This window comes from Erithacus rubecula (assembly GCF_903797595.1).
Source record: "Erithacus rubecula genome assembly, chromosome: 5".
NCBI classification, from domain to species: domain Eukaryota; kingdom Metazoa; phylum Chordata; class Aves; order Passeriformes; family Muscicapidae; genus Erithacus; species Erithacus rubecula.
Window position 1 is genome coordinate 58215830 of NC_136687.1, and position 15920 is coordinate 58231749.

At 49.8% G+C, this 15920-nt stretch overlaps 1 protein-coding gene across 1 annotated transcript; it reads right to left on the reverse strand.

Moving 5' to 3' along the window:
• Window positions 1–1617: 1617 nt before the first annotated feature.
• LOC306801930 (uncharacterized protein) lies at window positions 1618–4769 on the reverse strand. Its single transcript, XM_079305497.1, has 4 exons — window positions 4387–4769; window positions 4245–4286; window positions 3565–3819; window positions 1618–3475 (listed from the first exon to the last, which is right to left on the reverse strand). The coding sequence occupies exons 1-4, from the start codon at window positions 4438–4440 to the stop codon at window positions 2213–2215; spliced, it is 1614 nt and encodes a 537-aa protein (XP_079161623.1). The 5' UTR covers window positions 4441–4769; the 3' UTR covers window positions 1618–2212.
• Window positions 4770–15920: the final 11151 nt, after the last annotated feature.

The following is a 15920-nucleotide window of genomic DNA, read 5'->3' on the forward strand; positions in this document are numbered from 1 at the left end:
CCAAATCAAACCAGTTTTTCTCTCCACGCAGGAAATGAGGAGAATAGGGACATGCAGTCCCTTGTCCCACCCCAGCACCACTCCTGCAAGGACGAGGATGGACACAGGGTCATGAACAAATGTGCAAGCAGAGGTTTCACCCCATCCCTGAAACATCCAGACCGTCCTTCCCACAGGATGGGCTCACTGCAGAGCTGCACCCCTTTTCCTGGAGGGATCCCAAAAAAAATAAATGCTCATCCCCAGGCAAACATCACCTCTGATGGCCCCAGGGATGTGACAGTGGTGACAGCAGGGATGTGACAGAGGCAGCCCCAGGGATGTGGCAGAGGTGGCAGCAGGAGGAGCAGCAGCACCGCTCGCTGGTGACAGAGAGCTCCCAGCCCTGCCTGCCCTGCAGCAGCGAGCTCATCATTGCCACTGCTCTAAACCACAGCCACAGGGATGGACCCTGCCCTTTTGGCTGCAGCCAAACCCACACTTGCTGTCTTCCACCCCAGAGGTGTGGCTGCACTCCAGGATTTTGGTGGCTGTGACCCTGGCAGGCATCACTGCCATCACACCATCCCCAAATATTCACACAACTGATGTAAGGGGTCCAAAAGATAAGGGCCAGGTCACAGCAAAGTGGGGATTAGTGGGATGGAGGCTCAGGAAAGAGGCTCATCCCCAAGGCAGCAGCGTAGGGAAACCACAGGTTTCACAGTCACAGAGCTGATCTCATACAAAAGCAAAGAAAACGTTACACAGGATGAAAGCTAAAACATAATTTCCATGAAACCAGGAGCTGTTCAGCTCCCAGCCTTCACAGTGGTAGAAACAGGCTACAAATTAAGTGTGGTTCTGCTGTAAGTGGCAGAAAAATATTTCATTTTTTTACTGGCCCTTGAATTTGGTACTGGAGTGCTCGGCAGTGACACCCCTGAATCTGGACAGCTGAAGGGAATGTACCCACTCAGCCTGTCCCCTTGGGGACTGTCCCCTGCAGAGCCACAGCTCCATGCTGTGAAACTGCCCAGGGACACAACAGCCAAAGCTTCACCTGTCAGCACTGAAACCCACATTGTACTGCTTGCCCTGTGCATGTGAACAAGGGAAAAGGGCCTGGCTGGGATTTAAAATAATGTGATTTTAAGTAATGTGTTGTTTACTTGCTGATAGGAGATAAAAACCAACCAAATGAGCAAAACAGGTTTTACCCATGTTAACACCCTTTCCCTGCTCACCTGCATCTCTGCTGCAGAGGACCATAGCACACAGAGCCAGTGGCCCAAAAGCTCCCACGTGCCCTGGGACATCTTTCCAGCACCTCAGGAAGAGCAGAACAGCCCCTGCTCACATTGCAGGAGGTGATGGTCCTAATGTAGCAAAGCCCCAGGCCCAGCTCTGGGGTCATCAGTCAGATTTTCCACCCCACTGCAGGTGCACCAAGGGGCAGGGGTGGCCTTTGGGGCACCTGGAAATAGAGGGTGTGGGAACACCTTTAGCTTTTTCTTTCCTCCTCCTCCCCACACAAATATCCTGCCCTTTGCTTCCACTCCTTCTGGTCCAGCCCCAAATTGCAGATCCTGACACATCCAGGAGAAAAAATCAGCAGCACCTCAAACAACAATATAGTGGAATTTGGTGGTTTTAATGGTGATTAAAGAAATCAACAGGGTACATTTCAGCTTTGAAATACAAGTGCAAAAAAGATGCAGTATAATGTTTTCTGTACATTTCTTACAAAATAATCAAAATATTACATACATCCCATCCTGAAGTGGTACTTCACACCCTGCTGCACCCATGCACCATGTGTGCACACCAGCTGTAGCTTTTCCTTGTTATGTGCTGGACATGGAGTTAAGGGAAAGCTCCAGCTGGAGCCTGGCACATGTGTTTAGGGCAGTAGGTAAACACAGGGGTGAGCACAGGGACCACTCTGCCCAGCGTGCCCAGGAGTGCCAAGCCACCAGTGTGCCACTGTGGCACTGCTGGCACCCACAGCTCCCAGCTGCTCTCAGCTGGACACAGAAAATGCCTTTTCTCGCTGTGGTTGGGCATTCTCCCTGCGCCTGGCAACCCCTCCACTCCTGTGCAGCGTGCCCAGGCCCGGCCCTGGCCAACCCCACTCCGTTTAACCACAGCACCTTCTCGAGAAGAAACCAGCCAGGCTCCATGGCAAATAAATTAACCCCTCCTTCCCCACAGCCCCAGCGCCGGGCAGGGCTCAGTACCCGTCCTGGCAGTCGTTGTCGTCGTAGTCAGCAGCGGGCCTGTGGCGCAGGGCGCCCGGCCGCCGCCCGCGGGCCTCGCTCTCCCGGCTCTGCAGGGAGCTGTTGTCCCCGCGGCTGCTGGACTCGGGGCTGCCATCCTCCTGGGACTGGCTCTCGGCGTCGCCATCCTCCTCCTGGGACTCGCTGGTGTCGCTCTCTGCGGACCTGCTGTCCTCGCCTGTGTTGTCCTCTGGGCTGCTGTCACCCTCGGGGGACTCGGGGCTCTCAGCTGATGTGCTCGGCGCAGAGTCACTCTCACCCTCCTCTGACTCCTCCGTGGTGTCCTCTGTGGACTGGCTCTGGTCATCTTCATCTTCCCTGGACTTGCTCAGCTCACCCTCTTCTTCCCTGGACTCGCTGTCAGGTGTGGAGAGCACACTCCTGTCCTCAGGGGAATCCCAGTCCTCCTGCCCTTCCCAGGTCTGGCTGGTGCTGTGCTCATTCAAGGTTCTCACCACCTCTGGAGTCTCCCGTGGCTCTTCCTCTGACTGCTGCTCCTCAGTGCTCTCCCTGGACTCGCTGTCCTCATCCTCCCTGGAGGGGCTGTCCTCCCCATCCCCATCCCCATCCTCTCTGGAGCGGCTGGAGCTTTTTTCCTCTGACTGGCTGTCAACAGGCTCTTCTGACTGACTGTTGTCCTCCAGGGATGGGCTGTTCTCTCCAGAGTCACCATCCTGCACCTCGGGGGACCTGCTGTCCCCCTCCTCCCAGCGGTGGGATCCAGCCCCCTGGGCACTGTCCCAGCTGTTCCCCAGGGCACGGGGCCCAGCGTGGCGCATCCTGTAGCTGCTGCCCGGGCCATCAAACACAGAGGGATCATCTCCCTGCATGCCTTCATCCTGGAAGTCATAGCTCTCCTCCTCCTGGCTGCTGCTGCTGGCCCCTCCATGCCTGTAGGCGCGCCCAAAGCCGTGGCTCCTGTACCGGCGCTCTGCCCCGCCGCTCTCGCTGCTGCTGCTGCTGCTGCTGCTGTCGCCGTGCCCCCCGCCAGCCCCGCCATCCCCAGGGCCAGCATCCTGCTCCTGGGCCCCTGCCCCATCAGCACCAGCCACGTAGGTGGGGCCTTCACCCCTCTCCTCTTGCCCATTGGCATCGAAGGTGTCGTCCCCGCTGTCGTCCTCCTCATCCAGGAACCCGCCGCCCTGCGAGGGAAACGCGCTGGCTCCGGTGCCGTAGTGGTCCCTGACACCGTCATCGGTGTCACGGGCATCTGCCTCCTGTGAGGGACAAACTGGTGAGTGCACAGCCTTGGCCAGTGCCAGGTTTGGGGCCTGGCAGAACCAAACCATCCTCTCCGCTCACTCACCAGGAAACCGAGGTCGTTCCCATTGTGGGCGCCCGTGGCCTCGTGGTCCACCTGGTTCATGTGCTGAGCCTGCCCAACTTGGCCTCCCACGTCTTGGCCTCTGAGCTCACCCAGCTCCTGATCCACGGCATTCCCACCTGTCAGGTCCCTGGCAAGGGCATTGTCCCCTGTCTCTGGACCAGCAGGAGGATGTCTGCCATCCCCTCCATCTAGGTGGTTGCCCAGCTTGCCCATGTAATCTTCATTTGTGGCATCCTGGAGGCAGAACATGACATGGTGTTTACTGCTGCTCCTCACTCCTGAGGCATGCAAGAGCTCAAGCCTTTTTTATTTCTTGCACCTCAGCCCCTTAGTTATTTCTGCTGATACAAAACAAAGTGGTAGCCGCCAACAAAAGGGCAGCCCAGAAAAGCCCAAGCTGGGCTAGTTCAGAGCACAGAAACTCCTTTTTCAGGGCCAGCACGGCAGAAGGTGTCAGGTGAACTGGGAACTTTCTCAGGGAGGCAAGCCAAAACAGGGTGAAACCAACCCAGATGGAAAAGACTGAGCAGACAGATAAAGCTCAGAGACCCACAGAAGCAGCAGATCCCTCCCAGGTTCCTGGTCCAAGGATGCCTTCCCATCCCAGGCTTGCTCCCTAAGGGGCTGCTACCTGTGGGACAGGGGCACCTGTGGCTTACCTCCTGCAGGATGCTGGGGTGGGTGGGTTCATGGCCAGGCACCTAAATACATGCAGGAGGACATTTGATCAGTGATCAGTGTGCCTTGGCTGGGCAAAACAGAGGGGTTTGGGGTGGGAGTGTCAGTCCAGGGGGTACTTACAGGGTGAGCACAGGCCACAGCCCAGAGCAGCAGCACCAGGAACACAGCCCTCATGTCAGTCGTGGTCCCTGCAGCTGCAACAAGGAATGAAGTATTTGAAGGCTAGAGCAAAGCCTTTGCATGTGCCTCTAGCTGGAACTTGGCCCCACAAAACCCTCCCAAATTACAGTGCTCTGCCTGGCATGTCATCAAACAAGCCAGGGATTTGTCTTTGTGCCACCTCCTGGCACCTTCTGTGCAGAAACCTCCCTTTTGTTTGGGGTTTGAAACACCCAGCCACATACTGGCAGATTTTTTTTGTCTAAGTATCATTAAAGAGCAGGAAAGCTCTCCTGAATTTCCTGTTCCCATAGTAATGTCACCACCCAGCTGAGCTCAGTGGCTGTAACAGGAGCTGCACCTCAAATGGGCAGCCCTGTGAGACCACCTTCCACCAGGAGTGGTCCCCACAGCCACAAAACATCTCCCAACATTCCAAAGTGAAGCATCCCAACGAGATAACCCACAGAGAGCTGCATGTCCAGAGCTCCAGCAGCACTGCAGTGGGGGCCTTCCCCCAGCTCTGCTATCATTTTCCAAGCATTCTCTTTAAGCAGCCCAGCACCTCATCCCTATGGGATACCCTGACCACCACCCTGCACCCAAAACGCGCTGAAACGAGCACAATTCTGATTTCTTCCCTGACACAGCAACACTTCCATCCCAGCTGATGAACCTCCTGCTGTCAAGCAAAACTTGTGAGGAAATCTTCAACCCCTGTTCCCAAAGTTGCCATTTTCCCTCCAGGCACTGCCAGACCAACCCAAAGAAACCAAGACCTTTACCTCGGGATGTGATGCAAGCCAGCCTCTCTTATGGTGCTGGGGATGGAATGAGCTGGTTGCCCGTGCTGGAATGCTGCAGGCTGTGAGTGCCAGGGTGGCTGGGCAGGCATTTAACCCCTGGCCAGTGCCAGCCCCGGGCTGGGGCAGCCAATGGCACCGCCGGGCAGCGCTGCTGTGCCTGGAGGTGTCACCGGGAACTGGCCTCCCACGCTTCCTCTGCCCTCTGCCAGGTCACCCACCCCAAAAAAGCTCCTTGTGGTCGCAGCATGACGAGATGGACTGGCAGTTAATGAGGGACTGTGCTGGCCCTGTTTTTTGGCTGCTAAATTTATCCCATTCACACACTTCCCGCCCTGACACACGCAAACAACCACGGCGTCACCCACGCCGGGCGCTGGACCCCATCCCAGGGATGGATCCTCCTAAGCCCTGCACTTGGGAGCAGAGTTTGCCCTGTGCCTTGAAACCCACAGGGACCATTTCCCTGCCAGCTCCCAGCCTCGGGGCAGGAGCACAAAACCACCCTAGAAAGAGTACTTGTCTTATTTTCATGTCTACACAGGCACTCATGCCAGGAAGAAGGGAAATACTACATGGAAGTGTATAGGAAACATCTCACTCTCTGCACAAGTGTAGCATTCCAGTGCTCCTTCCAGCTTCTGGACAGGGAGGGGATGAAACCTCTGCTCTGGACAACTCAGGCCACAATATGTGCCATGGGGACATGGACAGGGCTGCAGCTTTGTTGGCATTCACAGGAGGTGCTGGCACTGTGAAATAAATGACGGAAGGAAACCTGGGCAGGGTCAGGATTGAGCCAGGGCTCTGTGATAAACTGCAGGTTATCTGAATTTGCTCAGGCTGTAGAAAACAGCATCCAGATGGCATGCCTTGTGCTGGACAGAGCATCCTGTGAAACCAGACATGTCAGTCTGCTGCTGGGTGCAGTTTCATCCTCACAATCTCCTGCTGTTTCCCCCTGTCACTACCAGCCCACAGTCCATGTGTGTCTGTCCTGTGAGGACTGCAAGGTGCTGAATGTGATGAGCATCATTTTTCTCCTTCCTCCTGCCCCACATGCAGGCAGGCCCCAGTGCCACTGTGGCCTTACTGCTTTCCCCACAGCCCCTTGGCCTCAAGATTGTCACCATCAAGCCTCTCACTCTGGTGCCCATACCTTCAGCAGATGTTTTCCCTCTTCTTCCCCACCTGACCCCTGCTGCAGATACTGTGGGATGTATTTTCCTTTTGACCTGTGTCAAAATTATATCCCTGTCCCCAGCCAGATATGAGTTCATGTTGCCAACCTTTTTTAGGCACCTGCAACAATTACCATGTTTTGTTGTTTTGTTTTTTTTTGTAATGTCAAACCTGCATTTAACTCAGCCCCCAAAGATCTGGCGCTGCCTCTTGTCCAGGCGTTGTGGTGCAAGAAGGAGATAAACACCAAGCTCTGCATGCCTGGCTCTTTTAAAGCACTGGTCACCCACTGCCCCACCAGCCACCACCCCAAGATCACTTCCCTCCTTTCCAGTGGCCCTGAAACACCCACAGCACCAGCACACCCAACAGTGCTCACTGACAGCACCCCAACCTGACCCACACCCCTGTAATCTCTGTAATCCCCAACAGCCCTGGCTCCATCCCAAACAGCTCTGTCCCCCAAATCCCTTCCAGAGATCATTCCACAGCATTAGCCAGATTGCCCAAGCAAATCTGCCTGTGTTTTGCAGGGAAAGGAAACTCCAGCCCACATATTGCAGCCTTACAATTAACCTTATAAAGAAAAAGAATATATTAAGGTTTATTGTTGTTACATCAGAGGTGAGAAATGGATTGAGGGTGGGAGCAGCAGCTGTCTCATGGGTGTTTTAAATGCCACTGGGAATTTCCCCAAGTCCTACTCTACCAAGATGTTCAGCCCTGGAAAGAAGATGGGGGAAACCTGGCCAGGCTAAAGCTGGTACCCTCAGACTCCCAGGATGTGGCCAAGTCAGAAATGAGAAGACTGGCAGGGCTGGTAAGAAGATGTAGGAATATAATTTCTCTGTTTGGCAGTCTGGACTGCATGGTATTCATGAGAACAGAGGAAAGAAATGAGTGCAGACAGCAGGAGGGATAAGACTCCAAAGCCAGAAGGAAAGCTGGCACTGCAGACAGCCAGCTGGTGGAGGAGGAACATAACAGCTGCTCTCCTCCACTGATTGAGACAGCTCAGCATCAAAAACTCAAGGAATAAATATTGTTCAAAAAAACCACTGCTCCCTCTTTTTTTTTTTTTTTTTTTCCAAGCCAGAGTATTTTAATAATATTAATGTTGCTGGTGCACTTGTCTCCTGAGTAGACCTAAGGGTTTTGACAGCATCAAAAGGAAAAGGATCAACGAATGAATGGGAGCAGGGACGAGTAGGATGAGAGCAGGACTCAAAGCACAGCCACTCAGCACCAGCTCCTACCTTATGGTCAGATCCAAATCCAAGTCCCTTTTCCCCACACCTTCTGGTGTTACAACACAGTTTCATTTTATTACCTGAATAAATACTGTCTGCCTTTCACAGCATTAACATGACACCTAGCCGAGTAGCTAATGATGACATTTTAGGTGTTGGAAGAGCAGCACTGATATTTCAGCCCTTCTGGGAGCAAGCCTCAAATGCTGTGATATGGAACTACCAGTGTGTTTGAGCAGCACAGAGGAGTGCACAGGTTTGGTTTCTGCTAAGCCTCTAAAATTTGCTACTTCTTGCTGGAAAAAAACATCGCACAAGAGCCTGATTCCAGGGACCCTGATATAAGACACACACAGAGCACCTGCTAATGCTGGAGCTCTGCACAAGATCAACAGCCCTCTCCCCTGGCCTGCTGTCAGCACAGGGGTAGGATCATTAACCCACTACTCCATGTTCATCATGGAGCTTCCTCTACAGCCAGAGAAAACAGGCACTTTGGAGGCAGCAGCCATTTGCCCTGTTTCAGGCACCTGTTTCAGACATCAGGCTGTTTGTAGTCTCTGTGATGCTGTTGAAGGGAGGTGCTGACCTTATCCTCCTCACAAGGTGCACCATGCCCTTCCCCAAAACCTATGCAGGCAAACTCCCAAAATCCCTCACTTCCCATCTCCTGTGCCAGCCCCAAACTCTGTATATGTCTATTTACAGCATTTTTCTACCATCCTGCTCTGAGCAATGACCTCCAGCAATAGCAGCTCATCACCCCTATGGTCTGCTGGGACAAAGGCTCACAGGTGTTGTACCACTGCAGCTGCAGCTCATGGCTGGACAGGTGCTTTGTGCCATCCCTGCCAGATGTGTGTGACCAGATTGTCAGGTCCTATAAATCCATATTCATCTGTCACCTTGGCTGAATTCACTAATTTGAGGCTGTGACTTCATCAGATGTGGGTAAGGATGTCTCATTTCTGCCTGGCCACTGTCACATCTTCCTGAGCACAGGCACTACTGCATCTTGCTCAGTCAAAACAAGGGCAGGGACAGATGCCCAGCTCTGCGTCACAGCAGGGATTGGTTTTGGCAGTGCTGGCACAGCCACCAGGTAGCTCCAGTGCCACTGGGCTGTCAATAGCACAGCACTGACAGCAGTAACCATAGAGACACCAGTGGTAATTACAGCTCTTAACATCTCATTCAGAGCACAATATCTTTTACAATCACCTCCTGCTCACAATTCAACCCCTTGGGAGGTGGGAGCAGTAAGCATTAGTCAATCACAAGCTGGAAGTGGAACAATAATGAAGCTTTAATATGAAAAGCTCTCTGCAGCTTTCCCCCATGCTTGCTCCCATCCAACTGAAACTGCAGAGATCTGGAAAGCAGCATGGAGTCAGTGCTCTCAGGAAGGAAAATACAGCAGTGATACATCAGTGAGCTGCTCAGGGTGACATAGGGACAGCTGTGCTGTTTGTCCTGGTCAGGTGTGTGTCTGTCTCCTGAGTCACAGCACCCTGATTTCTGGTTGGAGGGGGAAAAAAAACGTCAGAAGGAAATGACTGATGGAAATGATTGCATGAAACAGGCACTGCAGGAGTGCAGATGGGCAATGGGGAGGCACAGGCTGCCCTGAGTGGGCAGAGAGGTCAGGACTGGGCTGGCAGTTCAGGGATGGAGATGTCTGTGGAGTGCCAGACCCTCCTGGAGAGTGGTCAGCACTCCTCTGGTTCCTGTACTGTCATTATGGCTCACTCAGGCTAAATTTACTAAATTTATTGCTGCTCAGTGTAGCTGGACAGGAAGCATTGCCACAGCCCCCTGGGAGCCTGGAAAAATGGGACAGACACCATCAATGCAAGAGATCATCAGTAATTTGGTTCATACATCCAAAGGACATTTGAATCCTCAAAATCCTAATAACTTTTTTTAAAAGCACCATAAGGAAAAAAAAAAATAAAAAAAACTAAAAGCCCCCACAACCAGAACCCAAGTAATGCCAAGCAAACAACTCACCAAACCAGACAATTCTCAACCATTACAACCACAGAAAATAAAAGCATACCACATGCCACATCTGGTGACTTTCATGTGGTGCACCATCTAACTTTTTATTAGCTATTATTATGTGAGTGCTGTACCCACATCTTCCACAATATTCCATATTGAACAAGGGTCTGGATCCAGCCTTCACTCTTAACACCATGATGACTTTAGCACTCTTCCTTGTTTGATCTATTGATAAATAAAATATCCTAATCCCCCCTCCTCACCTCCCCCAGCTGTTCTTTGTCATTTCATACCAATCACCTTAAATGAGCAGCTGTAAATGACAGATGAATTCTTACACAACAGCTTTATTCTGCTGGACAAGTGCATTTACACTCTGTTAAACTTCCAGTAGAATTCAATGGCACACCTCAAAGCAGTTGTAGATGCATGATTGCACATGCCAATCAGTACCTTTAGACTCAGTCTAGTTCCTCTTCACTATTCCTGCTCAAATACCCTCTTGTTACTCAGTGTTTTTCTTTCTGAATGCTGAATGCACAGAAGAATATTGCACAGGAGATAAGCAGGAAACTTTTAGAAAAAAAAAAAAAAAAAAGCTTATAAGAAATCATTACTGGATAAGAATTGAATACAGAATTCGATTTTGCCTAACCAGTCACAAACAAAGAGATGTGAAAATATGTTGGATATGCAAACAGGGAAGACTGATGCAAACAAATGAGGGCAAGGTACTGACTGGGGAAACAGGGTCAAGAACTTGTGCTGCCTTTCCCTATCAGCACAGTCCCACAGCAGCAGCAGGAACACAAAGCTCCCCTCCAACTGTTTTTTTAGTAACTTCAGGGCTCCAGTTATTGACAAAAGCTTTCCTGAGGGTTTCTAGTGTTTGTGGCTCCTGTCACATCTGCAGATCCCGGCGCTGCCTGCTGCAGTCACGTATGTAAATGTGCTGGGGGAGCAGCCCTGCTCTGCCCAGATGTAATTGCATGGTACACTCTGTGGCTTTCCAGAGGAAGTGGCATCACCACCTCTGTCTTCCTCCAGGCTCCTCTCCAGGAGCAGCCCAAATGGGAATGCAAAGCCATGAAAGGACTTCCTTCCTCTGCCCAACCACGTGGAGCAGGAGCATCCCTGGAAGCATCACCCCAGCTTGTGTGACAGGGCATCCTTTACCTCCAGCAGGCACTCCTGACTGAAGAAATCAAATCACAGAAGCTGATCCATCTCACCATCCTCAATCCTCTCAGCACTGTGGGCTTAAGCACTTCACTGCCCAGCCCACGTTCAAATCTCACCCGTGCCCACAGCCTTCATCTCCTCATATGACTAATGTGCTCCAGCAGGTAAGCTCAAATCTTTCCATTCCCTCCAACTGAAAAATAAATGGAACAAAGGGAGGTTTCAGTTTGATTCACTTCCCCTTTTTTCTTTCCCTTTCAATGAAAAACCAAAACCCAAAATAAAGCCAATGTGAGCTGGCTGAGCACTAAGGCAAACAGTGCACTCAAAGAGGCATCATCAAACCCCACTCAGGCTGTGATCTCTCCCAGAAAAGCCATTTCCCATTAACAAGGCCAGCCCTGCAGCCAGCAAGGGGCTAAAGGCCATGATTCCATGACAGTGGGCAGCACAGGGGAATGCTCTGAAATTAGAAAATCTACAGCATTATCCAGAATTTTATGTGTAGAAATAGCCCAAATTCTTATCCTTCCTTTCCTCTTCTGTAAGGATTAGACCATAAGTGGTGGCCATGGAGATTTTGCTCTACACAATGCGGGGTGCTGCTGACAGGCTGTCCTTTAGTGGCTGTGTACATCAGAGATGAATTTTTGGGGAAAAGCAGGCAGCAACAAGGTAATCCTTCCACACAAGTGCTTTGCTTGCTCCCACTTTGGGTCCTGCTTCCTTCTGAGCACAGGAGACAGACACCCCTGCCCACACAGAGAGAAGGTGCAGCATCCTTCTCCTTCCCACTACCTCATCCCATGGCAAAACTATAATTTGATTCCTCTCTCCTCAGCTATTTTTGGATTTTTCAGCCCTGAAATTAGCATAACTCATACAGACAGGAAGTTGTTGCTACAGCACTAGGGAAGGGTGCTTGGAAATGAAGACCAGTCTTTGATTAAAAGGATGATGTCAAAAACCCTTTAAAAGAAAAATAACCCAAAAAAGGCCTTTCAGAAGAATATTCTACTCCTTTACTATCACTTAATTTTGGCAGAAGACAATGGGAATACTTTTATAGCTGCACTGTGTAATTTACCATGACTTTCTGCAATGGCAATGAAAGAAATTAAGTTCTTTAAATAAAAGTAAAGAACAAGAAAATTCAATACATAGAAATTGAAGTTTCACTACGTGAGGCACATCTTGAATACCAGAATATAACCAGACAAGACCATCTGGAATCATCCAGGAAGTCTTCACTCAAAATGTAATTTGGCACGCCTACAAAAGAGGTGAGATGGATCTCTATAAAAATCCAAGGGGTTCACTGAGGATCAGACACAAACTTTAAACCAGCTCAGCTACATCGAGCCTTCTCTAAACCCAAACCTTTGCCTAAAGAGGAGATGAGCCCAACCTTCTGAACTGCTGATGCTGGGGAGCAAGAGATGAGGGGTATCTTATGCAAGAGTTTCTCTCTCCTCACTCCTCCCTTCCTCTCAGAAGGTCCCTGCCACCCCCAGGAAAGCAGGAGAGCATCCTGCTTGTTGCCCTCCCAGCTCCCCCATTCCATTGCCCCTTTGGTCCCCTCTCCCCAGCACAAATCCAGTACTCTGAGTGACCCCAAACAGGCATTGGGACTGCAGAGAAACCACCAGCCACCCCACCGAGGATATTTATCTCCCCTCAGCATCCTGCTTCTTGTTTAGCAAACTTCATGCTGAAATAAACACCTCTTCAAATACCTTCCCATCAGAAAACAAACGTGCTGGGCGTGGATTGCCTTCTAAAACTGCTCTCATCAGGTCATTCACAAGTGGTATTTTTAAACCCCTGGCTGGCTGAACAGCAGACATTACAGACATTACAGACATCACATCCACCCACCCACAGCCCTGTCTTTGTCTTGCCAGAGGCGTCGAGGCATCACACACGCAGATGGCAGGTCTGATGGCAGCCTGACCTTCGTGCTGGCACCACAGCACACCCTCCTCAGTATTTATCTCTATTTGAGGAACAGGCTGATGCATGGATTGGGGATGCATGCAGCAAGGGGAAAAACTTGAGAGAAGAGGGGAGCAGTCGCCCAGGAGCTGGGGAGGGACACAATGCCATGGGGAGGGTACTGAAACTCTCCTGCGCTCTGAAAACCCTAAAAGGAGCTGCCAGATTCAGGGAAATGCTGTACAGAATCACACTTGGGTTTTCCTGATTCCTGAGGAAGACAGAGCCAGCATTAGAGCTGAAACAAGTGACACACTATAAGGAATTTCAGCAGAACCAGGAGACAGGAGAGGGTGGCACTCCATGCTAAGACCGTGGGGTTCCTGAAATAACAAGGAACAGATTAATTGCAGTACTTCACAGTCCTTATGTCTCCTTATGGACCAAGGCTTTGCTGCTCATCGCAGAATCATTTAGGTTGGAAAAGACCTCAGCAATCATCAAATCCAGCCCATGACCAAACACCACCATGTGCAACCAGACTGGCACTGAGTGCCACATCCATTCTTTCCATAAACAGCTCCAGCAATGGTGACTCCACCACCCTCCTGGGCAGCCCACTCCAATGTCAATCACCCTTTCTTAGGAAGAAATGATTCCTAATTTCCAGCCTAAACCTCCCCTGGCACAGCTGGAGGCTGGGGAGAAGAGACTGACCCTCACCTGGCTACATCCTCCTTTCAGAGAGTTGTAGAGAGTGATAAGGTTCCCCTTGAGCCTCCTTTTTTTTCCAGGCTAAACACCCCCAGCTATTCCTCACCAGACTTGTGCTCCAGGCCCTTCACCAGCTTCATTGCCCTTTTGTCATCACTCACTCAGCCTTGACAAAGTCCTTTGTGTGTCTTGACATGCTTTTTGCATCAGATTCCACATCACAAGCAGACTTGGCTTTTCCCCCCATTTACATTTGCTTAATGGTGCTCCCAAGCAGCTGCAGAGCTGATCCCAGGGCAGCCAGGTTGGAAATCAAATAAAATGGCATCCATGTGTAATATAAAGCTTGTGTTCTCCCTACTCTAAGATTTAAACCCACCATAGCAGGCAGTTTTAAGGCAAGTGCTCAGCAGAACATCAGAAATGAGGAAGATGAGCCACAATGAGCAGTCCCTGCTGTGTTACACTTCCAGATTTTGTGTCTGAAGTGATTAAGTGGAATAACAACCTGCTCTTGAGACACACCTGGAGATTGCTCAACTTGTACAAGGTATTTTCAGCAGAATTGCTCCTAAAATCCTCCCACTGAACTTCATCTCTTTGCCTCGTTATTAAAGCAAATGGACATTTCAACAATAAAAAGAAAGCAAATCTCTGCAGCCCCCAGGGCACAGATAACATCTTTTCAGGATTGAGCTTTGTCTACCTCTTACTGGCTTAAGGACTCTTCCTGCTCGTTTTTGTTCCTCTTTTTAAGAATTTGGCCGAGAAAATGGTTTGAACAATGTAGACCATTAGCTGAGTCTGTCTGGCTGAAGGGCAAAAATAGCCCTCCCTCAGTCTGAGCTTTAAAATAACTCCTCCCCAACAGGACTCAAATGTTCCCCGGCTGGGCAACGTGTTTATTCCTCTCCCTCCTTCTTCAACATTTAATTCCAACTTATGCAGGCACTGTGGTCAAGCATGACACAGCCCAGAGCAGCAGGTCTCAGGAGACAGGATGAGTCTCTAACACCCTGACAGGAGCTGGAGCCTTGGCCCCATTTGGAGTCACTTCCCAGTGGCTCATTCCATAGATCCAGGCACTAGGAACTCTGCCTGGCACTTCTGGTCATCCCAGGCATCATGAAAATCACAGAATTGCATCCAGTACAGCATTTAATGCAGATAGAACAAGAAATAAAAAGCCACAATAGAGTTTTGACTAACTGAGATTGCTGAAAGGTTGGAAAAGTCAGTGTAGTAAAGTAAAGGAATAGTAATGTGGAAGGAGACAGAATTACTGTATGGAATAAAACACTGGTGATGGAAGACTCCTGGATTGGAGCAAATCAAGGACAACCTGGTTTTAGATGCAGAACTGAGCAGGTAACAGGCTGGAAAAGAATACATAGGATTTGAACTTGGTGTCTCTGTGACTTTTCAAGAAGTTTTTAAGGATAAGCCACACTTTGTGAGATTTTTCACTAAAAACTTGTGGGAGATAACTCAGTTTCAATACACTTATCAGCACTCATGTACATTTATGATTATGCTCCAGAGATGATTGCTAATCTCAAAAGGACTCCAGGCATTGCCTTTGGAGTCAAAAGAAACCCTAGAGAAGGGCAGCCTTTAGAGTGAAAAAAGGCCACAAGTTCATCTTTCAGAGTATAAAATCTTCAGTCCAAATTCAGCACAAGGAGCCTCCAGAAGGATGTCAAGGTTTCTTTCTTTTGAGGAAAGAAGAAAGGAGGAATGTACTAATATTACTTAGTCCAGAGATTATAACTGATATTTGTCCATGTACACATGTATTTATTATATTTACTATAATTTTCAGTGATTTATTTATGGTTGATAAGTTAATTTAGAAATAAATGTGTGCAAAAATACTTGGGCAAACTTCCTGATCAGAATCTCTATTATAAGATACCTAAAGAGCCACAGCTGATATTCTCCTGCCTCCCCAAAAATAAGGCACAGAAGACCCCTACCTCCATATTCCCTTGGTGTGGCACAGTTGAGCAGAGCTGGTCAGAGGCACCAGCTCCCTCCTATCCCCAGCACTGCCTCCAACCAGTTTTTCTGCCTTTCTCAAGAAAACTAAACTCCCCATGAAATGCCTCTGTGGTCCACATGAACCCTGTCAATTATTTCTATAAGGAATTCTTGTCAACATTTCCAATGGGAGTTGCTACTGGCTGTGATCTTTTGAGAATCTAAATAATTTATACAGTTATCTATGTGAAGGGTGTTTCACAAGCTCATTAAATGCTTCAGATATATATTTTGTAAAGAAAGTTACGCTGATACTTCCCTAAATTTCCTGATCACTTAATTAATGCACAAACACATCAGCACTGATTGCAAGCTGACTCAAACTGTTTCATGTCTCTTTGTTGTGTTGGTTCATTTTGCTGTTTTTTTCCCCCCTCTAGTAAAA

Excerpts from the sequence above, each read along its gene's own strand:
- LOC306801930 (XM_079305497.1), bottom strand. The coding sequence starts at position 4,440 with ATGAGGGCTGTGTTCCTGGTGCTGCTGCTCTGGGCTGTGGCCTGTGCT. Across the intron at positions 3,820-4,244 it reads ACCCCAGCATCCTGCAGGAG|GATGCCACAAATGAAGATTA; the intron begins GTAAGCCACAGG and ends TTCTGCCTCCAG. Across the intron at positions 3,476-3,564 it reads GGAACGACCTCGGTTTCCTG|GAGGCAGATGCCCGTGACAC; the intron begins GTGAGTGAGCGG and ends TGTCCCTCACAG.